The sequence below is a fragment of the Cheilinus undulatus genome, unplaced genomic scaffold (assembly GCF_018320785.1).
Source record: "Cheilinus undulatus unplaced genomic scaffold, ASM1832078v1 Contig8, whole genome shotgun sequence".
NCBI lineage: Eukaryota > Metazoa > Chordata > Actinopteri > Labriformes > Labridae > Cheilinus > Cheilinus undulatus.
This window is the reverse complement of record NW_024571695.1, coordinates 30,515-45,000: the sequence shown is the minus strand read 5'-3', so window position 1 is coordinate 45,000 and position 14,486 is coordinate 30,515. Positions and strand designations below refer to the sequence as shown.

General features: G+C 42.2%; 1 protein-coding gene and 1 non-coding gene across 2 annotated transcripts in view; one reads left to right on the top strand and one right to left on the bottom strand.

The window, feature by feature from the left end:
• Positions 1-8,231: 8,231 nt before the first annotated feature.
• Positions 8,232-8,303, bottom strand: trnaa-ugc. Its single transcript has one exon. It is a non-coding gene; the product is annotated as a tRNA-Ala (tRNA).
• A 397-nt stretch (positions 8,304-8,700) lies between these two features.
• Positions 8,701-14,486, top strand: part of LOC121506676 (alpha-1,3-mannosyl-glycoprotein 4-beta-N-acetylglucosaminyltransferase A-like) — a 35,727-nt gene continuing 29,941 nt past the window's right edge. The window contains exons 1-5 of the mRNA XM_041782517.1: positions 8,701-8,706; positions 8,831-8,960; positions 9,480-9,701; positions 11,823-11,960; positions 13,905-14,038. Of these exons, the coding sequence (XP_041638451.1) occupies positions 8,701-8,706; positions 8,831-8,960; positions 9,480-9,701; positions 11,823-11,960; positions 13,905-14,038 (630 nt within the window). The remainder of the gene's footprint in view (positions 8,707-8,830; positions 8,961-9,479; positions 9,702-11,822; positions 11,961-13,904; positions 14,039-14,486) is intronic.

Below are 14,486 nucleotides of genomic sequence, written 5' to 3'. Positions count from 1 at the left end.
ACATCTGCATGTTCATGTATATCCACTTTCATGGTAGCATTAACATTTTACCCACAATCCTCTTAACACTAGGTTTTAAAAAAAAAAAAAAAAAACTTAATATTAGGAAGAAAAGAGTCTGTGTGGGATTTCATTAATCTGTGTGTCTAAACTTGAGATCTACTGATGGAGTGAAGCAAGACAACTAATTCTAAGTGACATCTGAAGGGATGCAGGCTTAAAGTTGAAAAGAGGAGGGAGCAAAAGGAGCTGCACTGTGATTGTTCAGTCTGACTGTGATGGTTCAGTCTGACTGTGATGTTTCCGTCTGACTGTGATGGTTCAGTCTGACTGTGATGGTTCAGTCTGACTGCGATGGTTCAGTCTGACTGCGATGGTTCAGTCTGACTGTGATGTTTCAGTCTGACTGTGATGTTTCAGTCTGACTGTGATGGTTCGTTCTGACTGTGATGTTTCAGTCTGACTGTGATGTTTCAGTCTGACTGTGATGGTTCAGTCTGACTGTGATGGTTCGTTCTGACTGTGATGTTTCAGTCTGACTGTGATGTTTCAGTCTGACTGTGATGGTTCAGTCTGACTATGATGGTTCAGTCTGACTGCGATGGTTCAGTCTGACTGCAATGGTTCAGTCTGACTGTGATGGTTCAGTCTGACTGTGATGGTTCAGTCTGACTGTGATGTTTCAGTCTGACTGTGATGGTTCAGTCTGACTGTGATGTTTCAGTCTGACTGTGATGGTTCGTTCTGACTGTGATGTTTCAGTCTGACTGTGATGTTTCAGTCTGACTGTGATGGTTCAGTCTGACTATGATGGTTCAGTCTGACTGCGATGGTTCAGTCTGACTGCAATGGTTCAGTCTGACTGTGATGGTTCAGTCTGACTGTGATGGTTCAGTCTGACTGTGATGTTTCAGTCTGACTGCAATGGTTCAGTCTGACTGCAATGGTTCAGTCTGACTGTGATGGTTCAGTCTGACTGCAATGGTTCAGTCTGACTGTGATGGTTCAGTCTGACTGTGATGGTTCAGTCTGACTGTGATGGTTCAGTCTGACTGTGATGTTTGTTGTGACTGTGATGGTTCAGTCTGACTGTGATGGTTCAGTCTGAATGTGATGTTTCCGTCTGACTGTGATGTTTCCGTCTGACTGTGATGGTTCAGTCTGACTGCAATGGTTCAGTCTGACTGCGATGGTTCAGTCTGACTGTGATGTTTCAGTCTGACTGTGATGGTTCAGTCTGACTGTGATGTTTTAGTCTGACTGTGATGGTTCAGTCTGACTGTGATGTTTCAGTCTGACTGTGATGGTTCAGTCTGACTGTGATGTTTCAGTCTGACTGTGATGGTTCAGTCTGACTGTGATGATTCAGTCTGACTGTGATGTTTCAGTCTGACTGTGATGTTTCAGTCTGACTGTGATGATTCAGTCTGACTGTGATGGTTCAGTCTGACTGTGATGTTTCAGTCTGACTGTGATGGTTCAGTCTGACTGTGATGGTTCAGTCTGACTGTGATGGTTCAGTCTGACTGCGATGGTTCAGTCTGACTGTGATGGTTCAGTCTGACTGTGATGGTTCAGTCTGACTGTGATGGTTCAGTCTGACTGTGATGTTTGTTGTGACTGTAATGGTTCAGTCTGACTGTGATGGTTCAGTCTGACTGCGATGGTTCGTTCTGACTGTGATGGTTCAGTCTGACTGTGATGGTTCAGTCTGACTGTGATGTTTGTTGTGACTGTAATGGTTCAGTCTGACTGTGATGGTTCAGTCTGACTGTGATGTTTGTTCTGACTGTGATGGTTCAGTCTGACTGTGATGGTTCATTCTGACTGTGATAGTTCGTTCTGACTGTGATGGTTCAGTCTGACTGTGATGGTTCAGTCTGACTGTGATGTTTGTTCTGACTGTGATGGTTCAGTCTGACTGTGATGGTTCAGTCTGACTGTGATGGTTCAGTCTGACTGTGATGTTTGTTCTGACTGTGATGGTTCAGTCTGACTGTGATGGTTCAGTCTGACTGTGATGGTTCAGTTTGACTGTGATGTTTGTTCTGACTGTGATGTTTCAGTCTGACTGTGATGGTTCAGTCTGACTGTGATGTTTCAGTCTGACTGTGATGGTTCGTTCTGACTGTGATGGTTCAGTCTGACTGTGATGGTTCAGTCTGACTGTGATGGTTCAGTCTGACTGCGATGGTTCAGTCTGACTGTGATGTTCTGACTGTGATGTTTCAGTCTGACTGTGATGGTTCAGTCTGACTGCGATGGTTCGTTCTGACTGTGATGGTTCAGTCTGACTGTGATGGTTCAGTCTGACTGTGATGTTTCAGTCTGACTGTGATGTTTCAGTCTGACTGTGATGGTTCAGTCTGACTGCGATGGTTCAGTCTGACTGTGATGGTTCAGTCTGACTGTGATGTTTCAGTCTGACTGTGATGTTTGTTCTGACTGTGATGGTTCAGTCTGACTGTGATGTTTGTTCTGACTGTGATGGTTCAGTCTGACTGTGATGGTTCAGTCTGACTGTGATGTTTGTTCTGACTGTGATGGTTCAGTCTGACTGCGATGGTTCAGTCTGACTGTGATGGTTCAGTCTGACTGCGATGGTTCAGTCTGACTGCGATGTTTGTTCTGACTGTGATGGTTCAGTCTGACTGTGATGTTTCAGTCTGACTGTGATGTTTCAGTCTGACTGTGATGTTTCAGTCTGACTGTGATGGTTTAGTCTGACTGTGATGTTTCAGTCTGACTGCGATAGTTCGTTCTGACTGTGATGGTTCAGTCTGACTGCGATGGTTCAGTCTGACTGTGATGGTTCAGTCTGACTGTGATGGTTCAGTCTGACTGTGATGGTTGTTCTGACTGTGATGGTTCAGTCTGACTGCGATGGTTCAGTCTGACTGTGATGTTTGTTCTGACTGTGATGGTTCAGTCTGACTGCGATGGTTCAGTCTGACTGTGATGGTTCAGTCTGACTGTGATGGTTCAGTCTGACTGTGATGTTTGTTCTGACTGTGATGGTTCAGTCTGACTGGGATAGTTCAGTCTGACTGTGATGGTTCAGTCTGACTGCGATGGTTCAGTCTGACTGTGATGGTTCAGTCTGACTGTGATGTTTGTTCTGACTGTGATGGATCAGTCTGACTGGGATAGTTCAGTCTGACTGTGATGGTTCAGTCTGACTGTGATGTTTGTTCTGACTGTGATGGTTCAGTCTGACTGTGATGGTTCAGTCTGACTGTGATGTTTCAGTCTGACTGTGATGGTTCAGTCTGACTGTGATGGTTCAGTCTGATTGTGATGGTTCAGTCTGACTGCGATGGTTCAGTCTGACTGTGATGGTTCAGTCTGACTGTGATGTTTGTTCTGACTGTGATGGTTCAGTCTGACTGCGATGGTTCAGTCTGACTGTGATGTTTGTTCTGACTGTGATGGTTCAGTCTGACTGCGATGTTTCAGTCTGACTGTGATGGTTCAGTCTGACTGTGATGGTTCAGTCTGACTGTGATGTTTGTTCTGACTGTGATGGTTCGTTCTGACTGTGATGGTTCAGTCTGACTGCGATGGTTCAGTCTGACTGTGATGGTTCAGTCTGACTGTGATGTTTGTTCTGACTGTGATGGATCAGTCTGACTGGGATAGTTCAGTCTGACTGTGATGGTTCAGTCTGACTGTGATGTTTGTTCTGACTGTGATGGTTCAGTCTGACTGTGATGGTTCAGTCTGACTGTGATGTTTCAGTCTGACTGTGATGGTTCAGTCTGACTGTGATGGTTCAGTCTGATTGTGATGGTTCAGTCTGACTGCGATGGTTCAGTCTGACTGTGATGGTACAGTCTGACTGTGATGTTTGTTCTGACTGTGATGTTTCAGTCTGACTGTGATGTTTCAGTCTGACTGTGATGGTTTAGTCTGACTGTGATGGTTCAGTCTGACTGCGATGTTTCAGTCTGACTGTGATGGTTCAGTCTGACTGTGATGTTTGTTCTGACTGTGATGGTCCAGTCTGACTGTGATGGTTCAGTCTGACTGCGATGGTTCAGTCTGACTGTGATGGTTCAGTCTGACTGTGATGTTTGTTCTGACTGTGATGGTTCGTTCTGACTGTGATGGTTCAGTCTGACTGTGATGGTTCAGTCTGATTGTGATGGTTCAGTCTGACTGCGATGGTTCGTTCTGACTGTGATGGTTCAGTCTGACTGTGATGGTTCAGTCTGATTGTGATGGTTCAGTCTGACTGCGATGGTTCAGTCTGACTGTGATGGTTCAGTCTGACTGTGATGTTTGTTCTGACTGTGATGGTTCAGTCTGACTGCGATGGTTCAGTCTGACTGTGATGTTTGTTCTGACTGTGATGGTTCAGTCTGACTGCGATGTTTCAGTCTGACTGTGATGGTTCAGTCTGACTGGGATAGTTCAGTCTGACTGTGATGGTTCAGTCTGACTGTGATGTTTGTTCTGACTGTGATGGTTCGTTCTGACTGTGATGGTTCAGTCTGACTGCGATGGTTCAGTCTGACTGTGATGGTTCAGTCTGACTGTGATGTTTGTTCTGACTGTGATGGATCAGTCTGACTGGGATTGTTCAGTCTGACTGTGATGGTTCAGTCTGACTGTGATGTTTGTTCTGACTGTGATGGTTCAGTCTGACTGTGATGGTTCAGTCTGACTGTGATGTTTCAGTCTGACTGTGATGGTTCAGTCTGACTGTGATGGTTCAGTCTGATTGTGATGGTTCAGTCTGACTGCGATGGTTCAGTCTGACTGTGATGGTTCAGTCTGACTGTGATGTTTGTTCTGACTGTGATGGTTCAGTCTGACTGCGATGGTTCAGTCTGACTGTGATGTTTGTTCTGACTGTGATGGTTCAGTCTGACTGCGATGTTTCAGTCTGACTGTGATGGTTCAGTCTGACTGTGATGTTTGTTCTGACTGTGATGGATCAGTCTGACTGGGATAGTTCAGTCTGACTGTGATGGTTCAGTCTGACTGTGATGTTTGTTCTGACTGTGATGGTTCAGTCTGACTGTGATGGTTCAGTCTGACTGTGATGTTTGTTCTGACTGTGATGGTTCAGTCTGACTGTGATGGTCCAGTCTGACTGTGATGGTTCAGTCTGACTGCGATGGTTCAGTCTGACTGTGATGGTTCAGTCTGACTGTGATGTTTGTTTGACTGTGATGGATCAGTCTGACTGTGATGGTTCAGTCTGACTGTGATGGTTCAGTCTGACTGTGATGTTTGTTCTGACTGTGATGGTTCGTTCTGACTGTGATGGTTCAGTCTGACTGTGATGGTTCAGTCTGACTGTGATGTTTGTTCTGACTGTGATGGTTCAGTCTGACTGTGATGGTTCAGTCTGACTGTGATGGTTCAGTCTGACTGTGATGTTTTTTTTTCTGACTGTGATGGATCAGTCTGACTGGGATAGTTCAGTCTGACTGTGATGGTTCAGTCTGACTGTGATGTTTGTTCTGACTGTGATGGTTCAGTCTGACTGTGATGGTTCAGTCTGACTGTGATGGTTCAGTCTGACTGTGATGTTTGTTCTGACTGTGATGGTTCAGTCTGACTGCGATGGTTCAGTCTGACTGCGATGGTTCAGTCTGACTGCGATGGTTCAGTCTGACTGTGATGGTTCAGTCTGACTGTGATGTTTCAGTCTGACTGCGACGGTTCGTTCTGACTGTGATGGTTCAGTCTGACTGTGATGGTTCAGTCTGACTGTGATGGTTCAGTCTGACTGTGATGTTTGTTCTGACTGTGATGGTTCAGTCTGACTGTGATGGTTCAGTCTGACTGTGATGTTTGTTCTGACTGTGATGGTTCAGTCTGACTGTGATGGTTCAGTCTGACTGTGATGGTTCAGTCTGACTGTGATGTTTGTTCTGACTGTGATGGTTCAGTCTGACTGTGATGGTTCAGTCTGACTGCGATGGTTCAGTCTGACTGTGATGGTTCAGTCTGACTGTGATGTTTCAGTCTGACTGCGACGGTTCGTTCTGACTGTGATGGTTCAGTCTGACTGTGATGGTTCAGTCTGACTGTGATGGTTCAGTCTGACTGTGATGTTTGTTCTGACTGTGATAGTTCAGTCTGACTGTGATGGTTCAGTCTGACTGTGATGGTTCAGTCTGACTGTGATGTTTGTTCTGACTGTGATGGTTCAGTCTGACTGTGATGGTTCAGTCTGACTGTGATGGTTCAGTCTGACTGCGATGGTTCAGTCTGACTGTGATGGTTCAGTCTGACTGTGATGTTTGTTCTGACTGTGATGGTTCAGTCTGACTGCGATGGTTCAGTCTGACTGCGATGTTTGTTCTGACTATGATGTTTCAATCTGACTGTGATGGTTTAGTCTGACTGTGATGTTTCAGTCTGACTGCGATAGTTCGTTCTGACTGTTATGGTTCAGTCTGACTGCGATGGTTCAGTCTGACTGTGATGGTTCAGTCTGACTGTGATGTTTGTTCTGACTGTGATGTTTCAGTCTGACTGTGATGGTTCAGTCTGACTGTGATGGTTCAGTCTGACTGTGATGGTTCAGTCTGACTGTGATGGTTCAGTCTGACTGTGATGTTTTAGTCTGACTGTGATGTTTCAGTCCGACTGCGATGGTTCGGTCTGACTGTGATGGTTCAGTCTGACTGTGATGTTTCAGTCCGACTGTGATGGTTCGGTCTGACTGTGATGGTTCAGTCTGACTGTGATGGTTCAGTCTGACTGTGATGGTTCAGTCTGACTGTGATGGTTCAGTCTGACTGTGATGGTTCAGTCTGACTGTGATGTTTCAGTCTGACTGCGATGTTTGTTCTGACTATGATGTTTCAATCTGACTGTGATGGTTTAGTCTGACTGTGATGTTTCAGTCTGACTGCGATAGTTCGTTCTGACTGTTATGGTTCAGTCTGACTGCGATGGTTCAGTCTGACTGTGATGGTTCAGTCTGACTGTGATGTTTGTTCTGACTGTGATGTTTCAGTCTGACTGTGATGGTTCAGTCTGACTGTGATGGTTCAGTCTGACTGTGATGGTTCAGTCTGACTGTGATGTTTGTTCTGACTGTGATGGTTCAGTCTGACTGCGATGGTTCAGTCTGACTGTGATGGTTCGTTCTGACTGTGATGGTGCAGTGGTTCAATATTCCCTCTCTTGATTCAAATACCAAAACAATAATTAAATTACCAACCACCTCATAGAATCTGATTCAGACCATCACAGAGTGTATTTCGAACAGTAGCACTCTGTGATCCCTGATAGAAACTCGCCATTGAAACAGGTCAGCAGGAGAAGGCGCTCAGAGAGTCTGCAGACACCGTCAGACCACAGAGATCCATTTTCTCATTCTGTCTGAGACGTGAAAGAATAAGACAAATGTATTTCCCTAATTTAATGGTATAATTCCTGGCTTTATTGCCCTCCTCAGTAAGAAAAAAACTGAAATCATCCCTGGAGAAGAAATTTTAACTGTAACTCTCTCAGCTGAGTCTGTCACAGTATATCACACAGCTTAGCATGTTTCTATGCAAGATGTTATTATTTAAGACTGTGATTATTACTTCTGTGCTCTGAAAATATGTTTACATGAAAAAAAATATACAAATATGATAATTTCGTTCAGTGTGGGACACTTTTTCACAGAAAAAGTAATAACATACAGGTACATTCAATTTTGGTTATTTTCACAACATATTTAAATGATGATATAATATATTATATATTATATTATTTATATATAGATATCAAATATTTATAAAATTAATGCAACTGATTAAATCAATACTGAAAACCCTACTATTTTCCCTAATCATGTCTGTAATACAGTTATTATTTTAAACTTGTGTTATTGTCACTGTGTATTTTTGTCTGAACCTATTTCATGTCAGTAAAGCACGTCTGAGATAATAAATCTCTTTATGCACTAACAGCTTCATACATGGAAATATAATCTGGAGGAATTATGGCCTAAAGCTAACGTTTGTTTACTGTTCCTATCTCACTGAACAGCATCAGAATAATCTAAGAGAGGATTATTGATCAGATTATAAGAATGAGAGAGCCTCAGTTTTCAGCTAATAACAGATCAATGATCTCACAGAGCCCTGTGAGGATTATTGATCAGTTATTAGAAGGACCTGGACTCATCTGTCCTGGTCAGAGCAGACCTCTCCATCTCTAATGTTAAACCCAGTCAAAACTGAACCGAAGGATTCCGGCGAAAAACTATTAAGAAGTGGAGATGCCGGGGATTGAACCCGGGGCCTCATACATGCAAAGCATGCGCTCTACCACTGAGCTACATCCCCTGATGACATAAGGAAAAACGTTTGTTAATATTTATAATCTATAACTCCTGATGTTGTGGTAGTCAGAGACAGGTGAGTTCTACCTGCATCAATTAATGAATCCCCTGTTAAAAATGACAACGGAGTTCTTTAAAACCAGTTTATATCTACAGCATATCGGTACTACAACAGCGGGGCTGGCCTCTGTTTAAACCGGATTAACTCAGTGACGGTTCACCTCTACCGGAAATGATTTTTAGCAAATGAGAACAGATTGGTTGTTTGTCATGTAAACCTCTAAATAGTCGTTAATAATTAAAGATCACAGTAATATTTCCCAGAAGAGAAGGCTGTCTATGATCATCCAGCAGGTGTCGCTGTTTCTCCATCGACATTAACCTGTTGAAGTGGCGCGGTCATGCCGGTGACACCTTCACTCCCCACAGGTACACGCATGCGTCCATTTGTGTTGTTTGTCTGTGACGTAAGAAAATAAGCACAGCAGGCTTACCTGTTCACTTCACCTGTGCACCTCACATCACCTGTAGAGACCTGAGAGACGTGACCATCAGAGACATGAAGAAGAGATGAGGTTCTACTCTGTTAGATTCGGATGTTTGCTGGCTGTCGCCTGTTTCTTGTCTCTTTCCTGGATTAAATCAAGTCCCAGTCATGGAGGTAAGGTGGACCAATCAGCCAATGACCTTTTTATTTTATTCTGGGGGATTCCTTTAATTTGCTTAATTCTCATGAAAGGAAAAGGCCAACAAATCCATGACACTCAAGATAGGGCTGGGAAACTAGTAGGTTTTTGTGTGTGTGTTTGTATATATACATATTTATATACACACACACACCACTGGGCAGAGTCCAAACTAGGAACCTCGGACAGTTGTATCTGATCAAATTGAATTATTTCAAACATGATGTTTAGGAGTAAAGACCATCTAGGTACAGAATCAGTCTAGAAAGTGTTAGACTTTTAATAAAATCCCTATTTCCCTGAATTACTGGGATGTTGACCTAAAATCACAGCTCTGAATTAATCAGCTGAATGCTGACCAGACATTAGACACAAACATTAGAGTTTTTTGCAGTGTTATGATGTTAACGTTATTATAAACCCAAAGTTTGAGAGCAAAGCTCTGCCAAGGTAAAAGAGTACCAACTTGTTTGCTTTGTTTCAAGTTTCGACAGTACATCTCGACCTGCGGAGCTTCTATGAACGCCTGCTGGTGGCCGAGCAGCTGGGCGACCAGGTCAGAAAGGATCTTGGTAGCATCCTGGAGGAGCTGAGGAACATTTCTAAAGCTGCTAACAACACCTATCACAGTACAAGCAATGCCAACAGCAGCAAGAACCACGACAACGACAAGAACAACAAGAACAACAAGAACAACAGCTCCAAAACCCCCATAGGTAGAAGAATGCTGGGGGGCAGTTAGGTCTAAACCCATGAAAGCACAAACAGAGGGTTAGACCTAAACACAGGGTCAAGGAAAACAGTCATCAGTGGGGCTTTGACATGGTCAAAGGGCATAATAAAAGAATGTTAGGATAGATTTAGGAACAACAGAATCAGACCTAAAGACAGTCATCAGTGGGGCTTTGACATGGTCAAAGGGCATAATAAAAGAATGTTAGGATAGATTTAGGAACAACAGAATCAGACCTAAAGACAGTCATCAGTGGGGCGTTGACATGGTCGAAGGGCATAATAAAAGAATGTTAGGATAGATTTAGGAACAACAGAATCAGACCTAAAGACAGTCATCAGTGGGGCTTTGACATGGTCGAAGGGCATAATAAAAGAATGTTAGGATAGATTTAGGAACAACAGAATCAGACCTAAAGACAGTCATCAGTGGGGCTTTGACATGGTCGAAGGGCATAATAAAAGAATGTTAGGATAGATTTAGGAACAACAGAATCAGTTACTCTAGTTACTTCGTTCATTTACTCTAATAATTCTAGGAGCTTCGTTCATTGACTCTAATCATTCTATTTACTTCGTTCATTTACTCTAATAATTCTAGCAGCTTCGTTCATTTACTTTAATCATTCTAGTAACTTCGTTCATTTACTCTAATCATTCTATTTACTTCGTTCATTTACTCTAATAATTCTAGGAGCTTCGTTCATTGACTCTAATCATTCTATTTACTTCGTTCATTTACTCTAATAATTCTAGCAGCTTCGTTCATTTACTTTAATCATTCTAGTTACTTCGTTCATTTACTCTAATCATTCTATTTACTTGTTAATATACTCTAATAATTCTAGGAGCTTCATTCATTTACTCTAATCATTCTTTTTACTTGTTAATTTACTCTAATCATTCTAGGAGCTTCATTCATTTACTCTAATCATTCTAGTAGCTCCGCTCATTGATTCTAATCATTCTAGTAGCTCCGCTCATTGACTCTAATCATTCTAGTAGCTCCGCTCATTGACTCTAATCATTCTAGTAGCTCCGCTCATTGACTCTAATCATTCTAGTAGCTCCGCTCATCTACTCTAATAATTCTAGTAGCTCCGCTCATTGACTCTAATCATTCTAGTTGCTCCGCTCATTGACTCTAATCATTCTAGTAGCTCCGCTCATCGACTCTAATCATTCTAGTAGCTCCGCTCATTTACTCTAATCATTCTAGTAGCTCTGTTCATTGACTCTAATAATTCTAGTAGCTTCATTCATTTACTCTAATCATTCTTTTTACTTCGTTCATTTACTCTAATCATTCTTTTTACTTGTTAATTTACTCTAATCATTCTATTTACTTGTTAATTTACTCTAATAATTCTAGGAGCTTCAATCATTTACTCTAATCATTCTTTTTACTTCGTTCATTTACTCTAATCATTCTTTTTACTTGTTAATTTACTCTAATAATTCTAGGAGCTTCATTCATTTACTCTAATCATTCTTTTTACTTGTTAATTTATTCTTTTTACTTCTAGGAGCTTCATTCATTTACTCGAATCATTCTAGTAGCTCCGCTCATTGACTCTAATCATTCTAGTAGCTCCGTTCATTGACTCTAATCATTCTAGTAGCTTCGTTCATTGACTCTAATCATTCTAGTAGCTTCGTTCATTGACTCTAATCATTCTAGTAGCTTCGTTCATTGACTCTAATCATTCTAGTAGCTCCGCTCATTGACTCTAATCATTCTAGTAGCTCCGTTCATTGACTCTAATCATTCTAGTAGCTTCGTTCATTGACTCTAATCATTCTAGTAGCTTCGTTCATTGACTCTAATCATTCTAGTAGCTTCGTTCATTGACTCTAATCATTCTAGTAGCTCCGCTCATTGACTCTAATCATTCTAGTAGCTCCGTTCATTGACTCTAATCATTCTAGTAGCTTCGTTCATTGACTCTAATCATTCTAGTAGCTCCGCTCATTGACTCTAATCATTCTAGTAGCTCCGTTCATTGACTCTAATCATTCTAGTAGCTCCGTTCATTGACTCTAATAATTCTATTTGCTTCGTTTATTACCTGAAATTGTCCTCATGTCTTCCCTACTGTGGACAGAAACTGAAAGGCCGACATTCCCTGGCTTAGATGGACCGACGATCCTGCAGCCCAGCATTTACATCTACATGCCTCATCTCAGACACCACCCGGAAAGTCTCACCCCAAACATCGTGCTGGGACAGGGACGCAGAGGAGGTATGGAGCTACTGTACCCCTCATAGAGCAGATGTTTAAACACCACTTCCATGTAGATACAGGGTTTCTACTGGCACGCTTTCAGCCAGGCTGAGGCGTCAAACGTGTCTGCTCTATAAGGAGTGAGCCAAACAGGAGAAAACAGACTAACTTCTGCTTGAATCAGGGATTTTTGGACTAGACAGAGATCCAGACTTTTTCTTAAAGACACAGTCGACTGTTGATATGTGGTCATAAATCCTGGTTTCTAACATTATGTCGACCTAATTTAAGAACACAGAGCAGACTCTGAAGGCTCACATCAGCCCTGTCCATCAGTGATGAATGTGAAACTGAATTAGTGTTAAAGTGTTGTTAATAAGAAGACTTAGATCAGCTGTTTCTCTATATTTATCTGATTTATTTACTTAGGTTTTATTTCTGAACCAAATCAACATACCCTAACTTTATTTCTTATCTTTTTTTATTTTAACCCCAGTTAAATTCACACAGGCAGATCTATGTGTCATATAATGTTGGATAAGTTCACTTCACCACTTAACCAAACAGAAATCAGGTTTATTTAATGAGGAATCATCCTCTAAGATAAATAAAGTCATGTGATTCTGAATCTGAACATCATGATTGATGACTCAGGTGGATTCTGGAAACATGTGAGGCATACCAGGCTCCTGATAGACTGGAAAAACTCGACACTGCTGGTTTCTCTTATAACAGACCAATCAGAGGCACGCACGCCTCTGACCTTTTGTCTATGACAGGACAGACGGCCGCCACAGGAGAGTCTGCATGTCTTTGTCAAACCCTCCGACTGAAAACTAAAACTCCACTTCCTGGCTCTACTTTCAGACATTTAGGTCCATTTGTAACTTTAGTGTTTATGGAGGAAATCGGCCAGACTTTAACCGTCAGACTGACTCAGATTAGTTCAACCAAGTCAAGTCCGGTTGAATGTGCAGGTCACAACTCGTCCACCAGAGCGTTTTGGAGTTGTTGGATTGTGTATTTGATGAGTTTGATGAGGGAAAGCCGGAATACCGCCTGCTTACATTGAGTTGGTACAGCAGCTCCGAACTCGGCAGCGGCCGATCTAAAAACAGCTTGCACCGACAACTGAAGGTAACGAACCTGTTACTAAGACTATAGGGATTATGGCAGTGGACGAATTTGCCAAAATGTTGAAGCATCCCTTTAAGGTCATAATTAGCACTGACATTTCTGAGCATTAGCAACTTCATTCTTCTAAAACAGGATCAAGAACAGAGAAACAGTTTGTTTTAAAACAGTCCTGACTTCTGGCTCCACCTCCTTTGGCTGGTTGGTTCAGATGGGACAGCTCCTCCACAGACAACCATCTTCATCACCATCTTCATCACCATCTTCATCACCATCTTCAACCTTAAAAGTTAAGTGGGAACAGAAGGAGACAGTGGCATGGAAAAGTCTCTGAACCCTTAAGATAATCCTGATTTCTGTTTTAACTGGTCAGCAAATGTGGTCTGATCTAAGTCACAATTAACGACAAACACAAGGAGCGGTCCCTAAAACCAAACAACCAGTTCTAACATTAGTCCTTCAGGAGGGCTGAGACTGGAATGTAGTCAGTCTGGATTAACAGGTCAGGGATTAAACATCAGACATTATTCCAGCCTAACGCTAATCCTAACATGTTCAAGGATTTATCAGGATTCAGGGTTTGTTTAAACCTGGGTCAGAACTAGACTGATGATCAACCTGGACCAGGACTCTGTTGGGTTTGTTAGTGTGTGCAGCTAAAGGGATTCAATGAGAATCAATTGATAATAGTATCTCAGTTTTATGAAGGTCCTGGTCCTGGATCCGTCCTCCACTAATATAACATCAGTATCAATGGTAACCATGGTAACAGATGAAAGAGTATGATGCCTGTTAACCCTGCTTTGCGGGTTGTTTGTCCCTCCTCAGTCTCCGTAGTGATCGGCGTCCCCACAGTGAAGCGAGAGAAGCAGAGTTACCTTGTGAGCACGCTCAGTTCTCTGCTGTTCAGCCTGACTCCAGATCAGAGGAAGGACATCCTCATCATCGTCTTCATAGCAGAGGTAGCTCCCCTCATTAACCCTCTGTTTGTTTATCTTCATGTTTGTTTATCTCCATGTTTGTTTATCTCCATGTTTATTTGTTTATCCCTCTGTCTGTTTGTTTATTTCATGTTTGTTTATCCCTCTGTTTGTTTGTTTATTTCATGTTTGTTTATCCCTCTGTCTGTTTGTTTATTTCATGTTTGTTTATCCCTCTGTCTGTTTGTTTATTTCATGTTTGTTTATCCCTCTGTTTGTTTGTTTATTTCATGTTTGTTTGTTTATTTGTTTATCTCATGTTTGTTTATCTGTCTGTTTATTGCTCTGTTTGGTTTTTTGTTTGTTTGTTGACTTCTAAACCATCTGTACATTCAGGCAGACCTTCCCAACCCACTAAACTGCTCTGTGACCCATTTTTTGGCCCTGACCCACCAGTTGGGAAAGTCTGGGCTAAAAGACCTTTGGAGCA